The following is a 20,970-nucleotide window of genomic DNA, read 5'->3' on the forward strand; positions in this document are numbered from 1 at the left end:
TTTTTTTTAATTTGTTTTAAATAGATTACGATTTTGTCGGATATTTGGATTTTATTTCTCCCTTTCTTTCTTTCTCTCTCTCTTTTTCTTTTTATTTCATTTCATTTCATTTCATTTCATTTCATTTTACTATCACACAGACTTAATTTTTATAAAATTTATTATCCTCAGTTCTTTTCTTTCATCGTTCTTAAATATTAAAGTTTATACTTGATATAATATTATTTTACTACGTATAGTAAATTCTTATAAATTTATGATAAAAATAATAATCTAGATAATATTAAAAGTTATATATAGTAAAAATTATATTATTATTCTTTAATAAAGGTATATATAACAATATATAATTTTTTGTAAACATAAAAAAAGAACCTTCATAAAGGCTCAAAAACAACAACAGAAACAACAACAACAACAACAACAACAACAAAAAGAACAAAATGAAAGAGATAAAATAAAAGAAAAAGAAAAACAAAGAAATATCCTCAACCTTGAAAGAATTGATATTACGATCGTATAAACAATTTATGTTTATTTATTTATTTATTTTTTTTTTTTTTTTTAATATTTACAATTTCCTTTCGTAATACGTATAATAATAAAAGAGATAATCTTGAGAGAGAAAGAGAGAGAAAGAGAGAGATAGAAAGGGAGAGAGAAAATCGATTAAAAGGATCGATTTAAAGGTCCCGTCCTATAGGGACAGTCCTATAGATTCGTCTGTAGGAAACAAGAACGATATCCTGTGAATATCCAAAGGTACGAAGAAGATTCTTATCAAACTAAGACGACTGGTAGGTCGCAGCTGGTGGTGGTAGCCGGACGAACGATAAGAGTGGTCGAGAGTAGCCAAGCTGTAAAAGAGGAAGAAAGAGGGACTCGAGAAAAAGGCCGGGTCGATAAGAGCACGACGCCTCGAGACGTATGTATATACATAACTCGGCACGATAACTCTCTGTCTATTTCTCTTTCTCTTTCTCTCTCTCTCTCTCTCTCTCTTGCTCTCTCTCTTTCTCTCTCTCTCTCTTTCTCTCTCTCTGTCTGTCTTTCTCTCTTCTTAAGGCAATGTAAAGTTACACGATTCTCGTTCTCAACTGCATAAATTGCACACCGTTGCAAGGACGACGACTGACGAGAAGAGGAGAATGCAACGACGACGCGACTCTCATCGAATCCGATTTCTAATTTTTCTTTCTTGTTTTTGTTTTCTTTTTCTTTTTCTCTCTGTTTTCCTTTTTCTTTTACCTCTATGTTCCGCCCTCCCCTCTCCCCCACGTCACCGTCTTATTCATAGCTACAATAGTACGTTAACGAGGATAACGTCTTAACGGTTTACATCTACGTTTCAAAAGTTAGAACGAAGTAAAGGAAATAAACTTGGATTAAGATAAATAAATTTATTGATTTTGATCGATTGATTTCCCTTTTTTTTTTTCTTTTTTTCTTTTTTTTTTTAATCGAATGGAAATTTCTCCTTTTATATATATATATTTTTTTTTTCTGATACCACCAAACTATTTTTTTGTTTGTTTGTTTTTTTTTCCTATGTAATCGATCGTTCAAATTATATTTATGTAATTCCTTTCTCTAAGGAGAGGATCAATGTCTGTCTCTCTCTCTCTCTCTCTCTCTCTCTCTCTCTCTCTCTCTCTCTCTCTCTCTCTCTCTCTCTCTCTCTCTCTCTCTTTCTGCCTTTTTTTCTCTCGTTGAAATAAACGTATTCTCATTAAATATATTCCGATATTTTCGAACTCATAAAAAAAAAAAAAAAAAGAAAAAAGAAAGAAAGAAAGAAAGAAAGAAAGAAAGAAAGAAAAAATATGCAATTGAATGACCACAAACGATGGGAATGACCACAAACTCTTTGATTTTTATTTTCCTTTTCATTCCGAGTCAATAGATAAAACTATATTTTATTTTGTTTTTGTTAACCAAAAAAAAAGAAAAAAAAAAAAAAAAACGAAAGGAAACAAAGAAAAAAAAAAGAAAGAGAAAAAAAGAGTGAGATAGCAGAAATAATTCATCATAAAAGTAATCGAAACGATACAGGGCGTTCGATTCGAGATAATATCAAGCTGTGTGATAATGTCATGCTTTTCACACACACACACATATATATATATATATATTTATATATTTATATATATATACATACATAAATCAGGAAACGTAACGGGCCGACACAGTCTATAACCGTTATTCTCTCGTGTTCAGCAAATTGAGCCACTTCAACGTCGCGATACGAAATACGTTGGTTGGCACCATGAGAGAGAAATATATATATATAAAGAGAGAGAGAGAGAGAGAGAGAGAGAGAGAGAGAGAGGGAGGAAGGGAGAGAGAGAGAGAGAGAGGGAGAGAGAGTTTGTTATATGAACGTATATAGCTTATGCAGACGAGTGAGAGAATATGAGAGGATACACGCGTCTCTCTTCTCTAGACAAACTCTCATTATTAGATAATATCGCACTCGGGAAATGGAACAAAGTTTAATTTCCTCGATAAAGGACGCGAGCCAAAGGGAGCATCAACGTCGATCGACGTCCGCGAATTCACTTTATTCACACATATACAAGGATACATGCGTTACATATACTTTTCCAGCCTCTTTTTCTCTCTCTCTCTCTCTCTCTCTCTCTCTTGTTATTCTCTATAAAGAACTCACTTTTTTTTTTTAATCTATACATTTTAATTTTCAATTTTATCACATTTATTTTATTTTATTTTATTTTTATTTTGTAATCTCTTTCTCTCTCTCTCTCTCTCTCTCTCTCTCTCTCTCTCTCTCTCTCTCTCTCTCTCTCACTATCAATACTTTATTATCGATTAGTATTGATAAAAATTCTTGAAATACGTAGACAGTTGACAAACGATAACGATTTTCTAAATGCGAATTTTTGAATTAAAGTAAATATTGACGAATGAACAATTAATTCATATAAGAGGGATGAATTGAAGAGGGATGAAAAAAGAAAAAGGAACAAATGATTTTTGTAATAAAAGAAAACTTTTTAAAGTGATCATTTCATTCCACCGTATTGGCACAAAAGTGAATTTCGTTATACCGCGAAATGTGCAAAAGAAAAGAAAAGAAAAGAAAAGAAAAGAAAAAAAATAGATAAGAAGAAAAATTAAAGAAAAGGGGAAAAAAGCGAAAGAACATTATCGTAAACGAATAATTCAATTATGATGCATTTCAAAAGAAAATGCATATTTAATCAAACCTTCATGATTCAATAATTCGTATAATGAGATTATTGAAAAGAGAAAAAAGAAAAAAATTAAATAAAAGATAAAAACAAAATGATATTTGTAACAAGGAAAACTTTGTTATCGACGGAATGGATTATTTCTTTTCGTAATGTTAACGCGCAAGTGGATTTCATGATACCGCGAAATTTGTAGATATCGTGATAAAAAAAAAAAAAAAAAAAAAAAGAAAAAAAAATTAGATAGGAAGTAAGAGAAAGAAAACAAGAAAGAGAAAGAAAAAAGAGAGAAAGAGACAGACAGACAGAGAGAGAAAAAGAGAGAAAGAGAGAGAGAGAGAGAGAGAGAGAGAGAGAGAGAGAACATTTTTGAAAACGAATAAGTACTCACTTTTTTCAAAGAAAAATATAAAGCTTTATCGAATTCCAACCATATTATTCTCGTTCGAAGGGAAACGAAATCTCATTTCCTAGCGCTGTCAGCGATGTGTTAGCTTCGTGAAGTGAAAAGAGAGATAGAGAGAGAGAAAGTCACAGAGAGAGAGAGAGAGAGAGAGAGAGAGAGAGAAAGTCACAGAGAGAGAGAGAGAGAGAAAGGGACAAACAGAATACGTACACAAGAGGCAAAGGATTTGACTTTCTCGTTTTTCGTTTCTCGTTAAAGGACAATTTCCTCTCCTAACCCCTTCCCCCCCTACTCCTGTCAAATATCCTTGGAAAGGAATACACGATGATAACGATGAGAACGAGTACGATACATACAGCACGTCGTCAACAACGAAACACACAGGTATGGTATAAACGACGTAACTAGGATTACTATTAATAAAGTCGTCATGAGGCGAATACTCTGCTCTGATCGATTCTCTCGTGTACACGTTCTTCTACCTACACACGTGAAAGAAAGAGTGAGATAGCAAGAAAAGAGAGAAAGAGAGAGAGAGAGAGAGAGAGAGAGAGAGAAGGGGAGGAGAGAGAGAGAGAGAGAGAGAGAGAGAGAGAGTACCTAGAACACGCCACGTGATACTACCCTATCGATAATAACAGCTTTCTAAAAAACCTCCTATACCCTCTCTCTCACGAACGAAACATTTAACGATGTAATACGATTAAAACTTCATTATCACTATCTATGTTCTCATAGTACTATCGATCGTTATTTTCTTGTTATTTTGTTATTATTATTATTATTTTCTAAAATATAAATATCGAACGATACTTCTTGTCATGGCAATTAAAATTATTTTCCTTTCTTCGTCACAAATAAGATAATCTTTCGAAATATCGATGGCATAATTATCTTTTAATTCTTTCATTAATACGAATCAATGTCATTTATGTGCAACTTTTCTCTTTCTTTCTTTCTTTCTTTTTTTTTTTTTTCTTTCTTTCTTTCTTTGTCATGACAAAGTGAGAATTAAAAGATACCGAACGATAATTTTTATCGTAATGCTTCTTGTTTTATTCTACTTTATTTTTTCATTTGAAATAAATTTTGTTTTTTTCTTTTTTTTTTTTTTTCTTCTAAAAATGCCTTCATTAGATTATTTCTTTTCAAACGATTCATCGTACAGCTAATCGATCTAATATTCTATTAGATGATCTATAATACAGATCGATCTCCTGTAACGCGAAAACACGTATCGTATTATATAAGGAATTACGAGATCGTGTTGTTATACAAGTAGAAATTATTATTATTATTATTATTATTATTATTATTATTATTATTATTATTATTATTATTATTCGACGAATATCAGCAAGAATGATGAAGTAATAAATACATATGTAATTTATATGCAACTCATAGTACACTGTAACTGATATGAATTGATAATTAATTTAAGTTAATTAATTGAATAATTAATTATTCTTATTAATGAATGAATTAATAAGAATAATAATAAATAAATAAATATATAAACAAATAGATAAGATTGATTCGTATTGTTACGAATTTGAGAAATACGTCTTTTGAATATTTGCGGCAATGGACTATCATTTTCCTTTTTTCCTTTTTTTTTTTTTTTTTTTTTCGAGAAATCGAATGAGAAAGGAACTTCGCGTTGCAATTTCTGAAGCTACGGTGTTTCGCGTGTCATCGATAATCGTACGACTCGCTTACGCAACAAGATCGAATACGCAATTATGTCTTTCTCTCTTGAACTATCGCAACGTTGCTGTTGCTGTTGCCGTAGTTGTTGCTGTTGCTGTTGCTGTTGTTACTGTCACGTGAAGTCTGTACAGTTCATATGTACGTATCTATGTATTTATGTATAGATGTATGTATGTATGTATGTATGTATGTATATATGTATTTATGTATATATGTATACTCAAGCCTCTATCGCAAACAGCATTACGTTTTCAAACGACCGCATTCAAGAGTATCGAACGATCCATCGATGATTGAACATCTCGATTTTTAAAACAAATTCTCGCTCGCATGTTTCCTCTATAAATCTCTTTTATATACATGTAACAGATTAATAACGCTATAGAACGTTTTAAATCAAATTCAATTTAATTCTATCGATTCCATTCATCTTTATATAATCAATTTCTCACAATTTTATAATAACTTATTAAAGATTATTATTATTATTATTATTATTATTATTATTATTATTATTATTTCAGGTTACATATCATCGTTGTCTAAAAACAAGAATTATTACTAGTCGATAAATCATTCACGCGACATGCAGCTGCTTCATGAAACCATCGAAAACAATTCATTACACGTTTATTGTTATTATTTAATTAGAAGAAGAAAAAAAAAAGAAAAAAGAAAAGATAAAAGATAAAAGATAATCTAATACATTTGCTAATGTGTGATAATAATTAATGAACTACGTTATCATCTAATAACAATTGTTTAAATTTTCGATGCATCCCTTCGAACGAGTATACAGTCCAGATCTCTCTCTCTCTCTCTCTCTCCCTCTCTCTCTCTTTCTTTCTCCCACCACATCTCTCTTTCTCCTACCACCCCTCTCTTTTTCTCTCTTTTCATTCATATACTTACGAGAAACAATAAGATCGTTTAAAAGTCGTCTTCTTTGTATTGTTAACGCGGTCGTAAAGAAGAAGACTGACGTAACGTTTCGTGAATTTATCGATGATCTAACGGATAAGTGTCATAAATGAAAGAAGGTTTCGCATCTTCAAGCGTATATGTATATGTGTATATATATATATATATATATATATATATATATTTATATATGTATATCGTTCGCCGTTACCAAGTCGAAAGACGATATGATACAATACGATCCAATCCGATCCGATCTGATCCGATACAAACTACATACTCTTCGAGAATAGTTTTACGCATTGTATACTAATGTCGCGTGACCGGTAAAAGCACGCTCACTATCTCTCTTGTGATTGGAAGATACAGCGATTGGCTGATCGCTAATAAAACAATTATATGCGTCAATAATTATAAAAGTGGTCTAAGTCGAAATTAAAAAAAAAAAAAAAAAAAAAAAAAAAAAAAAAAAAAAAAAAAAACGATTTATTCATTTTTACATTTTCTATTTCATCTTCGTCTACGCATTCGAATGACAATTTTTGTTTTTGAATTAATCGTTATTATTAATTATTATCACTGTCATTTCAATTACTTTTTTTTCTTTTTTTTAAATACATTATACTTTTTCATTTATTTGTTTACAAACAATTAATTACGTATATAAAAGTGATAAACGATATGACATTATTGTATTATTGATCGTAAACAAAAGAGATCTTAAATCGTTCGACAGAAAAAAATTATATCCCGTTTTACGATCAATTGAATTAACGAATTTTGATTGATACCTTTACATCAAAACAATTTTAGATAGAACGTTTGATCTTTCGGCAATCTCGCAAACAATGTATAACTATCGAGTTTCTAACTGTTGAGCTTTCGTAATACACGCAAAAAGATTAGAGTAATGATTGACGCGGTAGGGAAGGGCAGAGAAAAGGAAAAAAAAAAAGAAAAAGAACAAGGATATAAATTAAATTCGTTAACTTGCCGATAGTTAACAAGTAAGTCATTAATTTGATTTTTTCAATTATAATAACCTGGTTATTGCATATATATATATATATATATATATATATATATATATATATATGTATGTATGTATATAATTGTAAGTGTCCCTTTCAACAACCAGGTAGTAACGTTGATTTATCGAAGCGTGTTACGATCAAAGAACTAGTTTATCGTGGTCCCTAATTTGATCGGCGATTTGCCAAAATAGACCGACCACCAACGTTGAGAGTTAGTAGTAGTAGCAACAGCAATAGCAGTAGTAGCAGTAGCAGTAGTAGTAGTAATAGTAGTAGTAATAGTAGTAGTAATAGTAGTAGTAGTAGTATCGGACTTCCGTTAAAACGTATCGACTGTAACTGGAGGCCATTACGACGGCGCATTTCGAAGGTACGCCATTATATATCGGAATCCAATTTACCAAACGCATTACGCGGTCGTATCGCCGAAAGCCACTGGATTTCTGCCTATAAATTTCTTGCTGAATACGTTTAAATTAACGATCGAACACCGATAAGATACAGATTATTCCTCTAGTGTCTTCTAATTTTGGAAAGATTTTAGAAAAGGAAATGAGTAGAATTGAATGTATAAATATTTGCATGTATGTATGTATATTACCACGTATTTAATATTACTCATATATTATATAATAGGTTGTTCCTGTTGATAAGTAATGTCGGAATTTCCAATAAAAAAAAAAAAAAAAAAAAAAAAAAAAAAAAAAAAATATATATATATATATACACACACACACGCACGAACGCGCACACACGCGCGCACGCATTTATTCAGTTGGTACAAAAATAATAGCAATTTTTATTTATTGACTAAGAGTGATAAAAACTGCAATTATTTTCTGCACCAATCTAACATATATTACTTCATTATACTTTTATTAATTTCTTATAAAGAATAATACAATTTTTCTAATCGAACCAATATATATTATTTTATTTCTTTATTACATGTATAATAATTAATAAGTAATTATTTATATATATATACATATATATTATATTGTGTATAAAAATGAAAATGTTTTCTTTTTTAATTTCGTTGTAAAACGAAAAAACGTACGTACGTATGTATATATGTATGTATCTATGTGTGTTGTATATGTATCAATCTATCGATTCACGTGAAGAGAGAAGCGGACACAGTCGACGCGTTAAGAGTTAAATCGAGTTAGAGATCAAGCCGAGGGATGGATGGATGAATTGCGTAGGTGGCGAGGAGAATCGGAATACCAATGGCACGTGCTACGTGGAGCATAGTTGTTTGTACGATCTAACGTTACATATGACAGAACATATGAAAGAAATGAAATGTATTATAGTATTGTTATAGGAAATATCGAACTTAATGATTCAATGAAAACACTCGTATGATACGATATATATATATATAGAAAATAATACTCATGAATGATTCGATTAAATCTTTTTTCTTTTTATAAATACAAATTTTTTTTATAAATATAAAACTCGAATAAATCACTCCACTTATTTATTTTTTTATTTTTTTTAATAATAATAATAGTTTTTTAAATAAATAAATAAATATATATATATGTATATATGTATATGTATATACATTAATTATTCTCTCTCTCTCTCTCTCTCTCTCTCTCTCCTTTCTTTGTATTTTTTTTTTTTTTTAATCGACAAAGCGAAACTTTTATTATTATTATTACTATTATTATTATATTATCATTATTATTTTAGAATCAGATGAGCATACTCCGATTAATCGAAGTTGAAAAGTTCGCGGAATTCTCTTGTTGAGATTATCGGTTAACGAGATCAGTTTACTCTACACGAGTAAAAATAACGATAATTAGCGCAAACTCGCCTCCTCCCCCTCCCTCCTTTTGCTCCCCTTCCCCCACGGCTTATGTCGTAACAAGATAAATCCGCTCTAACGGAGTAAGCGTCCGATACATAACACCGAGAAACGTTTTTGCGGAATTGTAAAATCGCTGATTCAGAATAAAAATTCGATAAGGGATTTTTTTCTCTTGTTTTTGTTCCATTATTTTTTAAGATTTATAACCAATGGTCATTGATGCAAATGTTGAATATTAATTCGCAATTATTATTCGACATAAAAAGAAATTTCACGATAAATCACATTTTTTTCTAACGCGATCATTGAAATAATTTATACGTAAGTCCATTAGACGGATATTAAAGTGTGATGATCTTTTTTTACTTTTTCGTAAATAAAAAAAATATAGTTTTAAATATTCTTAAAAAAGAAAAAAAAAAAAAAAATAATAATAATAAAAAGAAAAGAAAAAAGAAAAAAAAAAGTAAAGAAAGAAAAAAAGAAAGCAAAAAAAGAAGGAAAAAGGAAACAATAAATATCTAATAATATGATTTATATAATGACAAAGTGACAATCTTTTTTTGCACTAATTACAAACTACTAATCATGCATATATTAAAATATAATTTCTTTTTTTATAAACATAGGAACATTCTTATATTCTTTTCATTATATCAAAAAATTAATAAATATACATAATATGTAATGTATAAAAAAATAATTTACATACACGCGTGCGTGCATGCGTACGCGTGTGTGTATATATATATATATATATGTGTATGTGTATGTTATGTATCTTACTTTATATACAAAGTAACTATAAACTAACAGCTGCCCACGCGACAAAAGCTTCTCGTTACCCTCCCCCTTCTCCTCTACCAACACCACCACCATCACCACACTTCGCTTGTTCTTACACGTGTAACGAGCGAGAAAACGCGATGACGCGCACGCGAGAGAATGAGAGAGAAGGAGAGACAGAGAGACAACAGACAGAAAGAGAGAGAGAGAGAGGGAAAGAGAAGAAGAAAGAGAGAAAGAGAGAGAGAGGCGTGCATCGAAGATTCGCCGTGGGAGAGATAACGACCAGCGAAGCAGATGATTTTAACGCTGTCTTATCTACGTAATTCGCTCTCTCTTTCTCTCTCTCTCTCTCTCTCTCTCTCTCTCTCTCTCTCTCTCTCTCTATCTATCTATCTATCTATCTATCTTTATGTCCCTGCCTCTGTTTCTTTTCTTTACCGATCGATCGATGATATCGAAATAAATTCAAGTTAGAAATCTTAATTAAAATAATTTCAAAAATAAATTACATTATAATTTCATATAAGCGATTTCGTACAATTCGATCGTATAAAGAATATTTAAAAGTTATCCATTAAAAATAAATAAATAAATATATATATATATATATATCAAACTGTATCAGATATGTATATATATCAAACTGTATCAGATAATTTATCTCTAATCACTTAAATATACTTCTCATCGTTATTAATAATCGATTCTAATAATAAAATGATATATTAAATGGCATTATATGATTATCTCTCAATTAAGATATTCCGTTACAATAATTAGATTTAGATGAAATATTTAAAAAAAAAAAAAAAAAAAAAAATATACATATATATATATATATATATATAAACTATAATATTATGATTACATTTCCAAATAAGATATTTAGATAAACTTGCTCTTTGCTTTACGAAAATTCAGATTGAAATTAAGAATCGATCGTTACAATAATTTTTTAATTAAATCTTAAAAATTATATGTAATATAATATTTATGTATACAAATACATACACACACACACACACACGTTATTATTAAAAAAAATTTTATATTTGATGAAAAAGTTACTTCCAAATTATATTTCAAAATGATTCAAATACTTCTTTTTATAGAGAATTATATATAATTCGACGATTTTATTTTTTATAAGAAAAATAATAGATAATAAATAATAAGAAATATAGAAATAAATAATAACAAATATAGAAACAAACAATAACAAATATAGAAAATAATAGAAAATAATTTTTTTTTTTTTTTTTTTTTTTTTTTTTTTTTTTTCAAGATCTTGAAGAAAAAGAAACAAGATTATTATGAGGGTGGAGGATTAGGGTGAAAGATGATAGCGTCTCGTAAGATCGATGCTCTCAAGTAGCTTAAAAAAATCCACAAATTTACGCACATACGATTGTTCGTGAACAAAATGTGTGTCCTCTTATATGACACGGCCGACCATGAACTCTCCTAAATGTTCGATCGCCTCTACGTATGTATGTATGTATGTATGTATGTATGTATGTATGTATGTATGTATGTATGTATGTATGTATGTATGTAAGTATGTATGTATATATATATATGTACGCATTACAAACACGCATACGCATATCATCTTATACTCACTTAAATACATATATGTGTACGTACATACGTACGTGCCCATACTTTACACATATATACATAATAAACACGCACGTATATATTTTAACTGTATCGAGCAAAAGTTAGTAGCAAAAGTGGCGTTTCAATCGTTTGTTTTTTTTATGCTTCGAAATGGAGAAAAAAGAGAAATAAAAAATACAAGGGAAAAAATGAAACGAAAAAAAAGAGAAAGAGAGAGACAGAGAGAGAGAGAGAGAGAGAGAGAGAGAGAGAGAGAGAGAGAGAAAGAAAGAAATTTAATAAGTAACGCACAAATCGAGTTATACTACTTTTATTGTTTTTTTCCCACTCCTCTTTCCTCTCTCTCCCTCTAACTCACTTGTTCTCTCTCACCCTCTCTCTTTCTCTATTTTATCGACAAAACGCGTATAACTTTTCTTGGAAAGAGTGGGCGGTCGAGATAGACCAACTAGGTAGTATATGCTATATCCCTCAGCACGAGGGTTGAATATGATTTATTGATTAAGGTTTTTATATATACACCGAGCTCATTCTCTTCCTACGTGGAACGAGCTTCGATGACGCCTTCTCCTTTGTCTTCTCTCTCTCTCTCTCTCTCTCTCTCTCTCTCTCTGTTTTTCTCACTCCTTTTCTTTATTTTTTCTATCCCCTTCTTAAATCGAACACTTATATCGATCAACACGTTTATCGTTAATCGTAATACAAATTTTGTTCGACATTTTATATTTGAAAGAGAGAGAGAGAGAGAGAGAGAGAAAGAAAGTAAAAAAAAATGAAAACAAAAACAATAAAAAGAGAAAAATTAAATAAAACGAAATGAAATAAAAAGTAATATATAATAAATAATGAAATGAAAAATAACGAAATGAAATAAAATATTGAACGAAGGTAAAATCAATTTTACAAACGAGATAGGAAAGCAAACACAGAACGAACATTTATACATTTGCCATTACGAGATTTCAAAAAATAATTCTACTTCGACTAATTAAATGCATATACTATATTTATTATTTATCACACACAAACACACAAACACACCTGTATGCATTTGATATACTAAGCTGTCTTTCTTTCTTTTTTTTTTTTTTTTTTTTTTTTTTTTTATACATATGTATATCGTCATTTGTAAGTAGTAAAATTCGAAAATGTAACCATGTAAAAGAATTTAGATAGTCCTAAGAACTTACGAGAAATGCGGCCCTGTGACTAAAGAGAAGAAGAAGAAGAAGAAGAAAAGGAAAAAAAAGAAAAAAAGGGAGGAGGGGGAGGAAGAAGAAGAAAAAGAACAAATGATAACCCAATTGATTTTTCAGTCTCGTTCTATCGTTCGAGCTTACGTCAGATGATGGGATCCACGATCTACATATCTACGTGACCGGGATTGATGAATGAATCGCGGATGCGGAATTAGTCCCGACGACGAATAAGAATAAAAAATATAAAGAGGCGTTAAGAAGATAACGAAGACGATGACAGGTGCGCGGCGCGCAATTTGAAGAACTTTTAACGAGATGGAAAGTCCAAAGACACGAATGGCAACGCGCGTGCATCAAAATACGTATGTCGCCGTCAACGAATTCGTAAGTGCATTCAATGTTTTTTTTTTTTCTCTCGAAATATTTCACCAATTTACGAAGTTAAAAAAGAAAAAAAAAAAAATAGAGAAAAGAAAAAAAAATAGATAAATAAATAAATAAATAAAAAGAAAGAAAAAGAAAAAAGAGAGAGATCCTAAAATAAAACATAATTATTTAAATATATTTATTTAAATTTATTTAAATTAAACTCTAACGTGAATACAAACGTGTGGGAAGTTGAGAGACTTGATCGATAAAAAAAAAGTAATTACATATAAAGCGTATTATACAGAGTAATCCATTCGAAACAAACGATATTAAAACACAGGCCCGCGATTAAAAGGTACTTTTTTTTTTTTTTAGGTTAGTTTAAAAGATCGATTACTTTTGTTCTCTTTTCTCTTCTTTTCTTTTCTTTTCTTTTCCAGACTACTTTTTTCTTTTTTTCAGACTAATTTCTATTTCTTCCCCTCCCCTCTTCTCTTCTTTTTCCCCTTTCCTTTCTTAACATCGTAAAACTACTAAGCTCAAGAACTTTTGGCAAGCCGAATATTCAATGATACTTACATAAGTTTATTCAAATGAAACACCCTATATATGCGTACATGCGTGCACGTACTTATTTTAAATATAATTCGAACATACACATATGCATATATATATATATATATACACACAGCATACACCATACATACACAACATATATATATATATGCCACTTCTGACGTCACGATCACGTGGTTGAAACAAAAAAAAAGGGAGAAAAGAAAGAAAAGAAAGAAAAGGAAAAGAAAAAGAAAAGAGACGCGTTCGTACGTAAGCGATCGGGACTGTACGAAATAAAATAAGCACGTTCTTTTTGTCTAGACGATTCGCGAGACACACAGAGAGAGAAGAGAGAAAGAGAGAGAGAGAGAGAAAAGAGTGAGAAGGAGAGAGAGAGAGAGAGAGAGAGAGAGACTTAGGCATCCTTCTTTCGTTTGTTCGTTCGTTTCCTCGATGTTCGCCGATCGGTTAGCGAACGGGGTATCTATTCTCGTCATGCTCCGCAAAGCAAGAAAGTCGGTAAGCAAGTTGAGTTGCTTGCCGTCGGAAAAACGTCGATTATCGTTTGATAGCATACATTCGTTTTTAAATGAACGCGATGACATTTTTTTTCCTTTTATATATGTATATATATATACGTACTATATTATATGATATATATATATATATATATATATTTATATATTGTATGTATGTATGAATGTATATATATATACATTTAATAATTACTTTCCGTCGTTTTTAATAATAATTCGAATTTTTGATAACTTCTAAGACAATTTTCTTTCTCTTATTTTTATTTTGATATTCATTCGTTCGTACGTCGTCGTTTGTTTTTATTTCTTATGTTTTCATTTTTTTACAACTTCGTATGTAAAATCCTATGACTCCTATATAGATCTCTCTCTCTCTCTCTCTCTCTCTCTCTCTCTCTCTCTCTCTCTTTCTCTGTCTCTCTCTCTTTCTCTCTCTCTCTATTGTGCCAACATTCAAGATTCACGAGGAGAGGAGAAGAGGGTATTTAAAACGAACGTTACTCTTGGGATGTGAACATACATACCTCGACACTCTCTTTCTACTACTACAATACTACTATTACTGCTGTTACTATTTACACTACTACTACACTACTACTACTACTACTACTACTACTATTAAGAACGCGCGAGTACCTTCGTTTATTGTACTCTCCTCTCTTTCTCTCTTTCTACGGCTCGACGCGCAGCACACACGCGCACATGAGAGAGAGAGAGAGAGAGAGAGAGAGAGAGAGAGAGAGAGAGAGAGAGAAAGCAAATACGCGAAATCTTTAGCTTACACGTACGACCGAGATTGTATGTATAGAGAGAAAGAGAAAGTGAGAGAGAGAGAGAGAGAGAGAGAGAAGATATAAAGAAAAAGAAAAATAAATAAAAAGAAAAACGCGTTATAGCGTGTACGGTATAATATACGCGCGCACACGCAAGAAAGAGATGGAGGAGGTGGAAGAGGAATAGGAGAAGGAGGAGGAGAGGAGGAGGGGGAGATGCACGAGGAGGGGAGGAGAGACCAGCATCCCGTAGCAGTGGCAGTGGTAAAAGACAGAGAGACAGACAGCTAGACACGCGTAAAGATAGAAAGAGACGGAGCGAGAGAGAGAAAGAGAGAGATAGAGAGAGAGAAACAAGGATGGATAGTAATATTAGTCGGTACGCGTACCTCGGTATAGTGATGCACTTGGTATTGCAGCTTTGCGTGGTAATGGCCTTCTCGAGTTCCTCGAGACCCGCCGACTTCTTCAACTTCTTAACGAGACTCTTGACGGCCTTCTCGCTCCATTTGTCCTCGCCCTCGGCCTTCTTCCAGCCTAGCAGCCGCTTCACGATAGGCGGGTTGAAGCTGAGCAACATCGAAGTCGTCATTTGCGCTCGTTACGTGCGCGAGACACCCCGCCGCATCGGGGATTCCGTTCTCTCTTTCTTTCTTTCTCTCTCTCTCTCTCTCTCTCTCTCTTCCTCTCTCTCTCTCTCTCTCTCTCTCTCTCTCTCTCTCTTTCTTTCTTTCTTTCTTTCTCTCTGTCTGTCTGTCTCTCTCTCTCCGTCTCTGTCTCGGTCTTTCGGTCGCTCTCTTACTACCTCCCTCCCTCCCTCTCTATACCCTTTCCCCGCTTCACTCTTTTTCTTTTCTGTATATCTATTAGCTTCTATTTCTTGAAAAACTTTAACCGCACGACGCCTTCTAACTTGTCTCGCGACGGACGTGCGCAAACAAAGAGGTCACCCGCGTGACGCAAAAAAAATAATGACGAAACCCGAAAAGTCCGTGGCGCGAAAGAAAAGTACACCGAACGACGCGACAGCCTCGCACGAGCGGCGAAACTCTCTCATAGCCGCCATGTCGTTCCACAGGAACGTTCTCGGACATACTCGGTTAATTTCGGATAACTTCGTTTGCTTTGCGATTCGCATACAGCGACATCTCGGTATAGAGAGAAGAACAAAAAGGGAAAGTGAAAGTGAAAGTTCCTCTAGTCGCTTGTTTTACGAACGCATCGTACAAAGATTTTCTTTTTCTCTTTTTCTTTTTATTTAACTTTGTTACATGCGAAATTCTTATCCCTTGTAAAGTTTACATAATGATTATCCTGTTTTTTGATTATTACCGTGATAAATGTAATAAGAGAATATATCGTCGTACATAACGATTTGTAAATTGTCTTTTCACGTAATGAATAATTTTCTGAACAACACCGCCGCAATTCCGCCATCTTTAGGAGCTTCGTTATTGGCTGCCGCTTCATGGATCTAACCTAACCTAACAGAACCAATGAGGCATTCTTGAAGAAGCGTCTGTACGCCCGGAAACAAGCTTAGAGTTTTTATTATTTCATTGCAAACATATACATGGATTATATTTTCTGCGTGCTTAGTGTGTTAAGAAAAATAAACAATTGTTGGATTAATATTTTATGAGTATCTAAAGACAAATTTTTATATATTTTTACATCGATTCGATCATCGGTTATCTAAAGTTATTTATAAGTATTTATAAATAAATATAAATGCAATGAGTCGAGACGGTAAGTAATACTAATCAACGAGATATATGAAATATTGTTAGAAAATCAACTTTATATGTTATACTTTGTATGTAGACGAGAGAAGAGATTCGGAAGATGAACGCGAGAGATCCAGAAGTCCTTCGCTGGAGTCTTGTTGTTATGCTAGTTTTGAAAATGGAGTTAGTAGATCAAATTCTCACAGTTCAAATTCGTCACCGGCAAGGTATGTCTTAATGTTTATTTTAACCCTAAATACATTTCTATAATGATTCTAATTGAAATGAAATCTATATAATGTTTCGATAGATCTAGACCGTCGTCACCAGCACAAGTGGGATCACCCGCGTCATCTACATCAGCACGTTCCAATGCAAGTTCTAGAAAATCTTATTCGAGATCACGTTCGCGTTCGCGTTCGCGTTCGCGTTCGCGTTCGCGTTCGCGTTCACCTTCTAGAAGTAGATCTCCCTCTCAGGCATCTACAAAGGAACATGGAAGATTATCTAGATCAAGCTCTAAATCTGGCTGCAGACGAAGTACTTCCAGATCTCGTTCAAAGTCTCATTCGGAAGAACCTGTGGACAATGATAGAAGAAAAGCAACTCCGTCTCCTAGCCCAATGCGTTCTGCAAAGTCCTCATCGAGATCAAGAAGTCCATCCAAAACTAAAGAAAGTTCTGTATCGAGGAATAATTCAAGATGCAGATCTAACTCACGCTCGAGATCAAGGTCAAGGTCTAATTCACCAAAACCAAGTAAAGCTGTTTCTCCAAGGAATTCCCGATCTTATTCAAGATCTCCATCGCCCCGAGTAGCTTCTAGATCACGGTCTCGTTCTGGATCAAGAAGATCGCGTTCCCGTTCACATTCCGGGTCACCAAAGATACCATCAAAATCTCGTTCTCGGTCGCATTCTAATTCAGCAGAACCTCCTACAAGATCGAAATCACGGTCTCTTTCTCGGAGTCCTAAGCGTACATCAAGATCGAGATCAAAATCTCAATCGCCATTAGGCTCGAAGAAAGGTTCTCGCTCGCCTAAATTATCGCCCGAACATTCTCCTTCGGATGCTAGAAAGTCACGTTCCAAATCGAAATCTCCTTCTGTGGAAAGTTCGAAGAAAGGTTCTCCTTCGTCGAGAAAAAGCTCACGTTCGAGATCGCCGTCGCATTCGGGCGATGAAAAAGCTAAATCGAAATCAAGATCTAGATCCAGATCTGGTTCTGGATCAAGGAAACAATCATCATCCTTAGCATCACGTAAAGGAGGATCATTATCGAGATCTCCGAGTCCAGAGCAAAAGGCATTATCAAGGTCAAAATCTAGATCAAGATCAAAATCAGGATCGAGAAAAGCGTCACGATCGAGGTCTGGATCAAGACAAGCATCTAGATCTCGATCAAAATCAGGATCGAGGAAAGGATCTCGATCTAGATCAAGGTCAGGTTCAGGATCGAGGAAAGCATCTCGATCGAGATCGAGGTCAGGATCAAGGAAGATATCCCGATCGAGATCGAAGTCAGGATCAAGGAAAGGTTCCCGATCGAGATCGAGATCTGGATCAAGGAAAATATCACGATCGAGATCTAGATCAAGGTCTGGTTCAAGAAAATCCGTTTCCAGATCTAAATCAAGATCTAGGTCAAAATCCAGATCATTGTCAGGATCAAGAAAGGGTTCTCCATCTCGTGCAGTTTCAAGAAAAAGTTCACACTCTAGATCTAGATCAGGTTCCAGATCTAGTAAATCAAAATCTCGTTCGCGATCTGGTTCGAAGGTTTCAAGATCAAGATCACGATCTGGATCAAGAAAGTCAGGTTCACGTTCACGATCAAGATCAGGCTCTGGATCAAGATCACCATCTAGATCTCGTTCAAGATCACATTCAGGTTCACGATCAAAATCAAGATCCAGATCCCGTTCGCGGTCTGGTTCCATTGCAAAATCTGCGGGTAGATCTCGCTCAAGATCTGGCACAAGATCGAGATCGCGATCGGCTTCAAAATCTGGGAGATCAAGAAGCCCGAGCAGAGAATCAGAAAGTGGAGTAAAAAAGCGAAAAAGAATACTCTCCGATTCGGAGGATGAGAATGATGCTGCTAAAAGTTCTAAAAAAGCGGCACGTGAATTATCCGATAGCGAAGATGAAAGAGATCCCGATAAATCACCTAAGAAAAGAAATGAAGACGATCTGGAAGAGGGTGAAGAACACGATGAGAAGAAAGACGATGACGAGCCCACCAGTATCGTGCAACAAGATAATGAAGATTCTGACGATGGAGTTATCGCAGAGGGAGGAATGTAAGTTGATGAATTATTTTTTTTTCTACATCATAGCATGATAATAATAAATTTAGTCAAGGGATTCTTGAAAGTTTATTTTATGTAGAAATTTAATAGAATACACATTTCCTTCTAAATATTATATAAAAAAAAAAAAAAAAAAAAGGAAGGAATGATATTTATTGTTATTATTATTAATGTTTGCTATCCAGGAGCAACAGATATTTGTAAGTAATAGCATGAAGTAGGCAGATGATTTATTGACGTGGTCATAAATTATTAAATAGTTTGTAAAGAACAACGAATATAATATTAAAAAATTATTGATTTTGGAACTATTGACTCTTGAAACTATTAAGTCAAATTATTTTTTTTTTTTTTTTTTTTTTTTTTTTTTTTTTTTTTTCTCCATCGTTATACAATTATTTCTATTTTTCAGGGATGATTCAATGTCTGATTTTGATCGTATGCTGGCACGTAAGAAGGAAGAACAATCACGTAGACGCAAACGCAAAGATATTGACATAATTAATGACAATGATGATATTATTGCACAATTGTTAACCGATATGAAGGCTGCTTCTGAGGAAGATAGAAAGTTAAATCAATTAAATAAGCCAGCTACTAATAAAATTGCAATGTTACCAAAAGTATTATCACAATTAAAAAAACATGATTTACAATTGGCATTTTTAGAACATAATGTATTAGCAGTTTTAACCGATTGGCTAGCTCCAATGCCAGATCGATCTTTACCATCTTTAAGAATAAGAGACAGTCTTTTAAAGCTTTTATGGGAGGTAAGTTTAACATAGTAAATAAAGCGTTTACGATGATATATATGGTTGATCTACAAAAAAAAAAAAAAGAATAAAAAAATAAAAAAATAAAATAAATCTTTTTCTTTCTAGTTTCCAAGAATTGACCAAGCATCTTTAAAACAATCGGGCATTGGTAAAGCTGTAATGTATTTATATAAACATCCAAAAGAAACAAAGGAAAATAAAGAACGTGCTGGAAAATTAATTAACGAATGGGCCAGACCAATATTTAATTTGTCTGCTGATTTTAAAGCTTTGACGAAGGAAGAAAGATTACAGCGTGATATAGAACAGACACCACAAAAAAGACGAAAAACTGAAGAGGACGGATCTTCTCAAAAATCTCAGGATATTAACAAAGCCTTAAAAGGAGATGCCAAGTATAATGAGATTTAATTTCGTGATGTCAGTATGAAGAAAACAAATATGTTTTTCTAATTTTCTTTTCTTTCTTTTTTTTTTTTTTTTTTTTTTTTTTTATCGTCATTTTAGACCTTTGAGACCTGGAGATCCAGGATGGGTTGCCAGAGCACGAGTTCCTAGACCATCTAACAAAGACTATGTCGTACGTCCAGATTGGAAATCTGACGTAGACATAAGTAGAGTAAGTATTGTGATTTTCAATGTTAAAACATTTATCGTCTATTATATATTTATATTAATTTTGTTTATAGAGCACTAAGAAACAAATGAATCGATTTGAAAGGCATATGAAGAATTATATGGATAATAAAAAAATGAAATCTGCGAGAAGAGCAGTTGATATATCCATAGAAGGACGTAAAATGTCTTTATAATAATGTATATCTTAGGAAAATGATAAAAAAAAATTTTGCAACATCGAAAATATATATTACATCGTGTTGAGCTCTCGTTATTTTCTGTAAAATTAAATGAATTTCTGTATAAAAATGTCTTTATAAGATATAATAATAATAATGATAATAATGACTATGTAAATTATACGATATATATTTATGCTGATGCTAATCAATAATTCTATAAGTTAGATAACTAAGGAAACATTGTATATCCGCAGTTCCGTATATTAATGATACTTAGCAATTCGATTATTTTTAACAATGTACTATATATAGGTTGTATTATTTGCCATTTTTTTTTTTTTACTATATATATATATATATATATATATATATATATATATATATATATA

The 20,970-nt window shown here is 32.5% G+C and overlaps 2 protein-coding genes across 4 annotated transcripts in view; one reads left to right on the plus strand and one right to left on the minus strand.

Moving 5' to 3' along the window:
- LOC124949225 (mothers against decapentaplegic homolog 3) overlaps nt 1–16,045 on the minus strand; it is a 24,410-nt gene extending 8,365 nt beyond the window's left edge. The window contains exon 1 of one of the 2 annotated variants that reach the window (XM_047493971.1): nt 15,351–16,045. In XM_047493971.1, coding sequence (XP_047349927.1) covers nt 15,351–15,553 — 203 coding nt within the window. In that variant the 5' untranslated portion in view covers nt 15,554–16,045. Of the gene's footprint in view, nt 123–15,350 lie in introns of those variants that run through there. The other variant, XM_047493972.1, reaches the window with a different exon arrangement.
- Nucleotides 15,885–20,927, plus strand: LOC124949218 (serine/arginine repetitive matrix protein 5). Of its 2 annotated transcripts, XM_047493958.1 has the most exons (8): nt 15,885–16,710; nt 16,786–16,915; nt 16,999–18,993; nt 19,188–19,202; nt 19,415–19,775; nt 19,887–20,176; nt 20,289–20,400; nt 20,471–20,927. In XM_047493958.1, the coding sequence occupies exons 1-8, from the start codon at nt 16,698–16,700 to the stop codon at nt 20,591–20,593; spliced, it is 3,039 nt and encodes a 1,012-aa protein (XP_047349914.1). In that variant the 5' UTR covers nt 15,885–16,697; the 3' UTR covers nt 20,594–20,927. The 2 variants fall into 2 exon arrangements, with proteins under 2 accessions (XP_047349914.1, XP_047349915.1); XM_047493959.1 differs by lacking the exon at nt 19,188–19,202 and having other exon boundaries at nt 15,887–16,710.
- Nucleotides 20,928–20,970: the final 43 nt, after the last annotated feature.

Source organism: Vespa velutina, chromosome 5 (genome assembly GCF_912470025.1).
Source record: "Vespa velutina chromosome 5, iVesVel2.1, whole genome shotgun sequence".
Lineage (NCBI taxonomy): Eukaryota > Metazoa > Arthropoda > Insecta > Hymenoptera > Vespidae > Vespa > Vespa velutina.

Excerpts from the sequence above, each read along its gene's own strand:
- LOC124949218 (XM_047493958.1), top strand. Across the intron at positions 16,916-16,998 it reads TCAAATTCGTCACCGGCAAG|ATCTAGACCGTCGTCACCAG; the intron begins GTATGTCTTAAT and ends ATGTTTCGATAG. Across the intron at positions 20,401-20,470 it reads CTGACGTAGACATAAGTAGA|AGCACTAAGAAACAAATGAA; the intron begins GTAAGTATTGTG and ends TTTTGTTTATAG.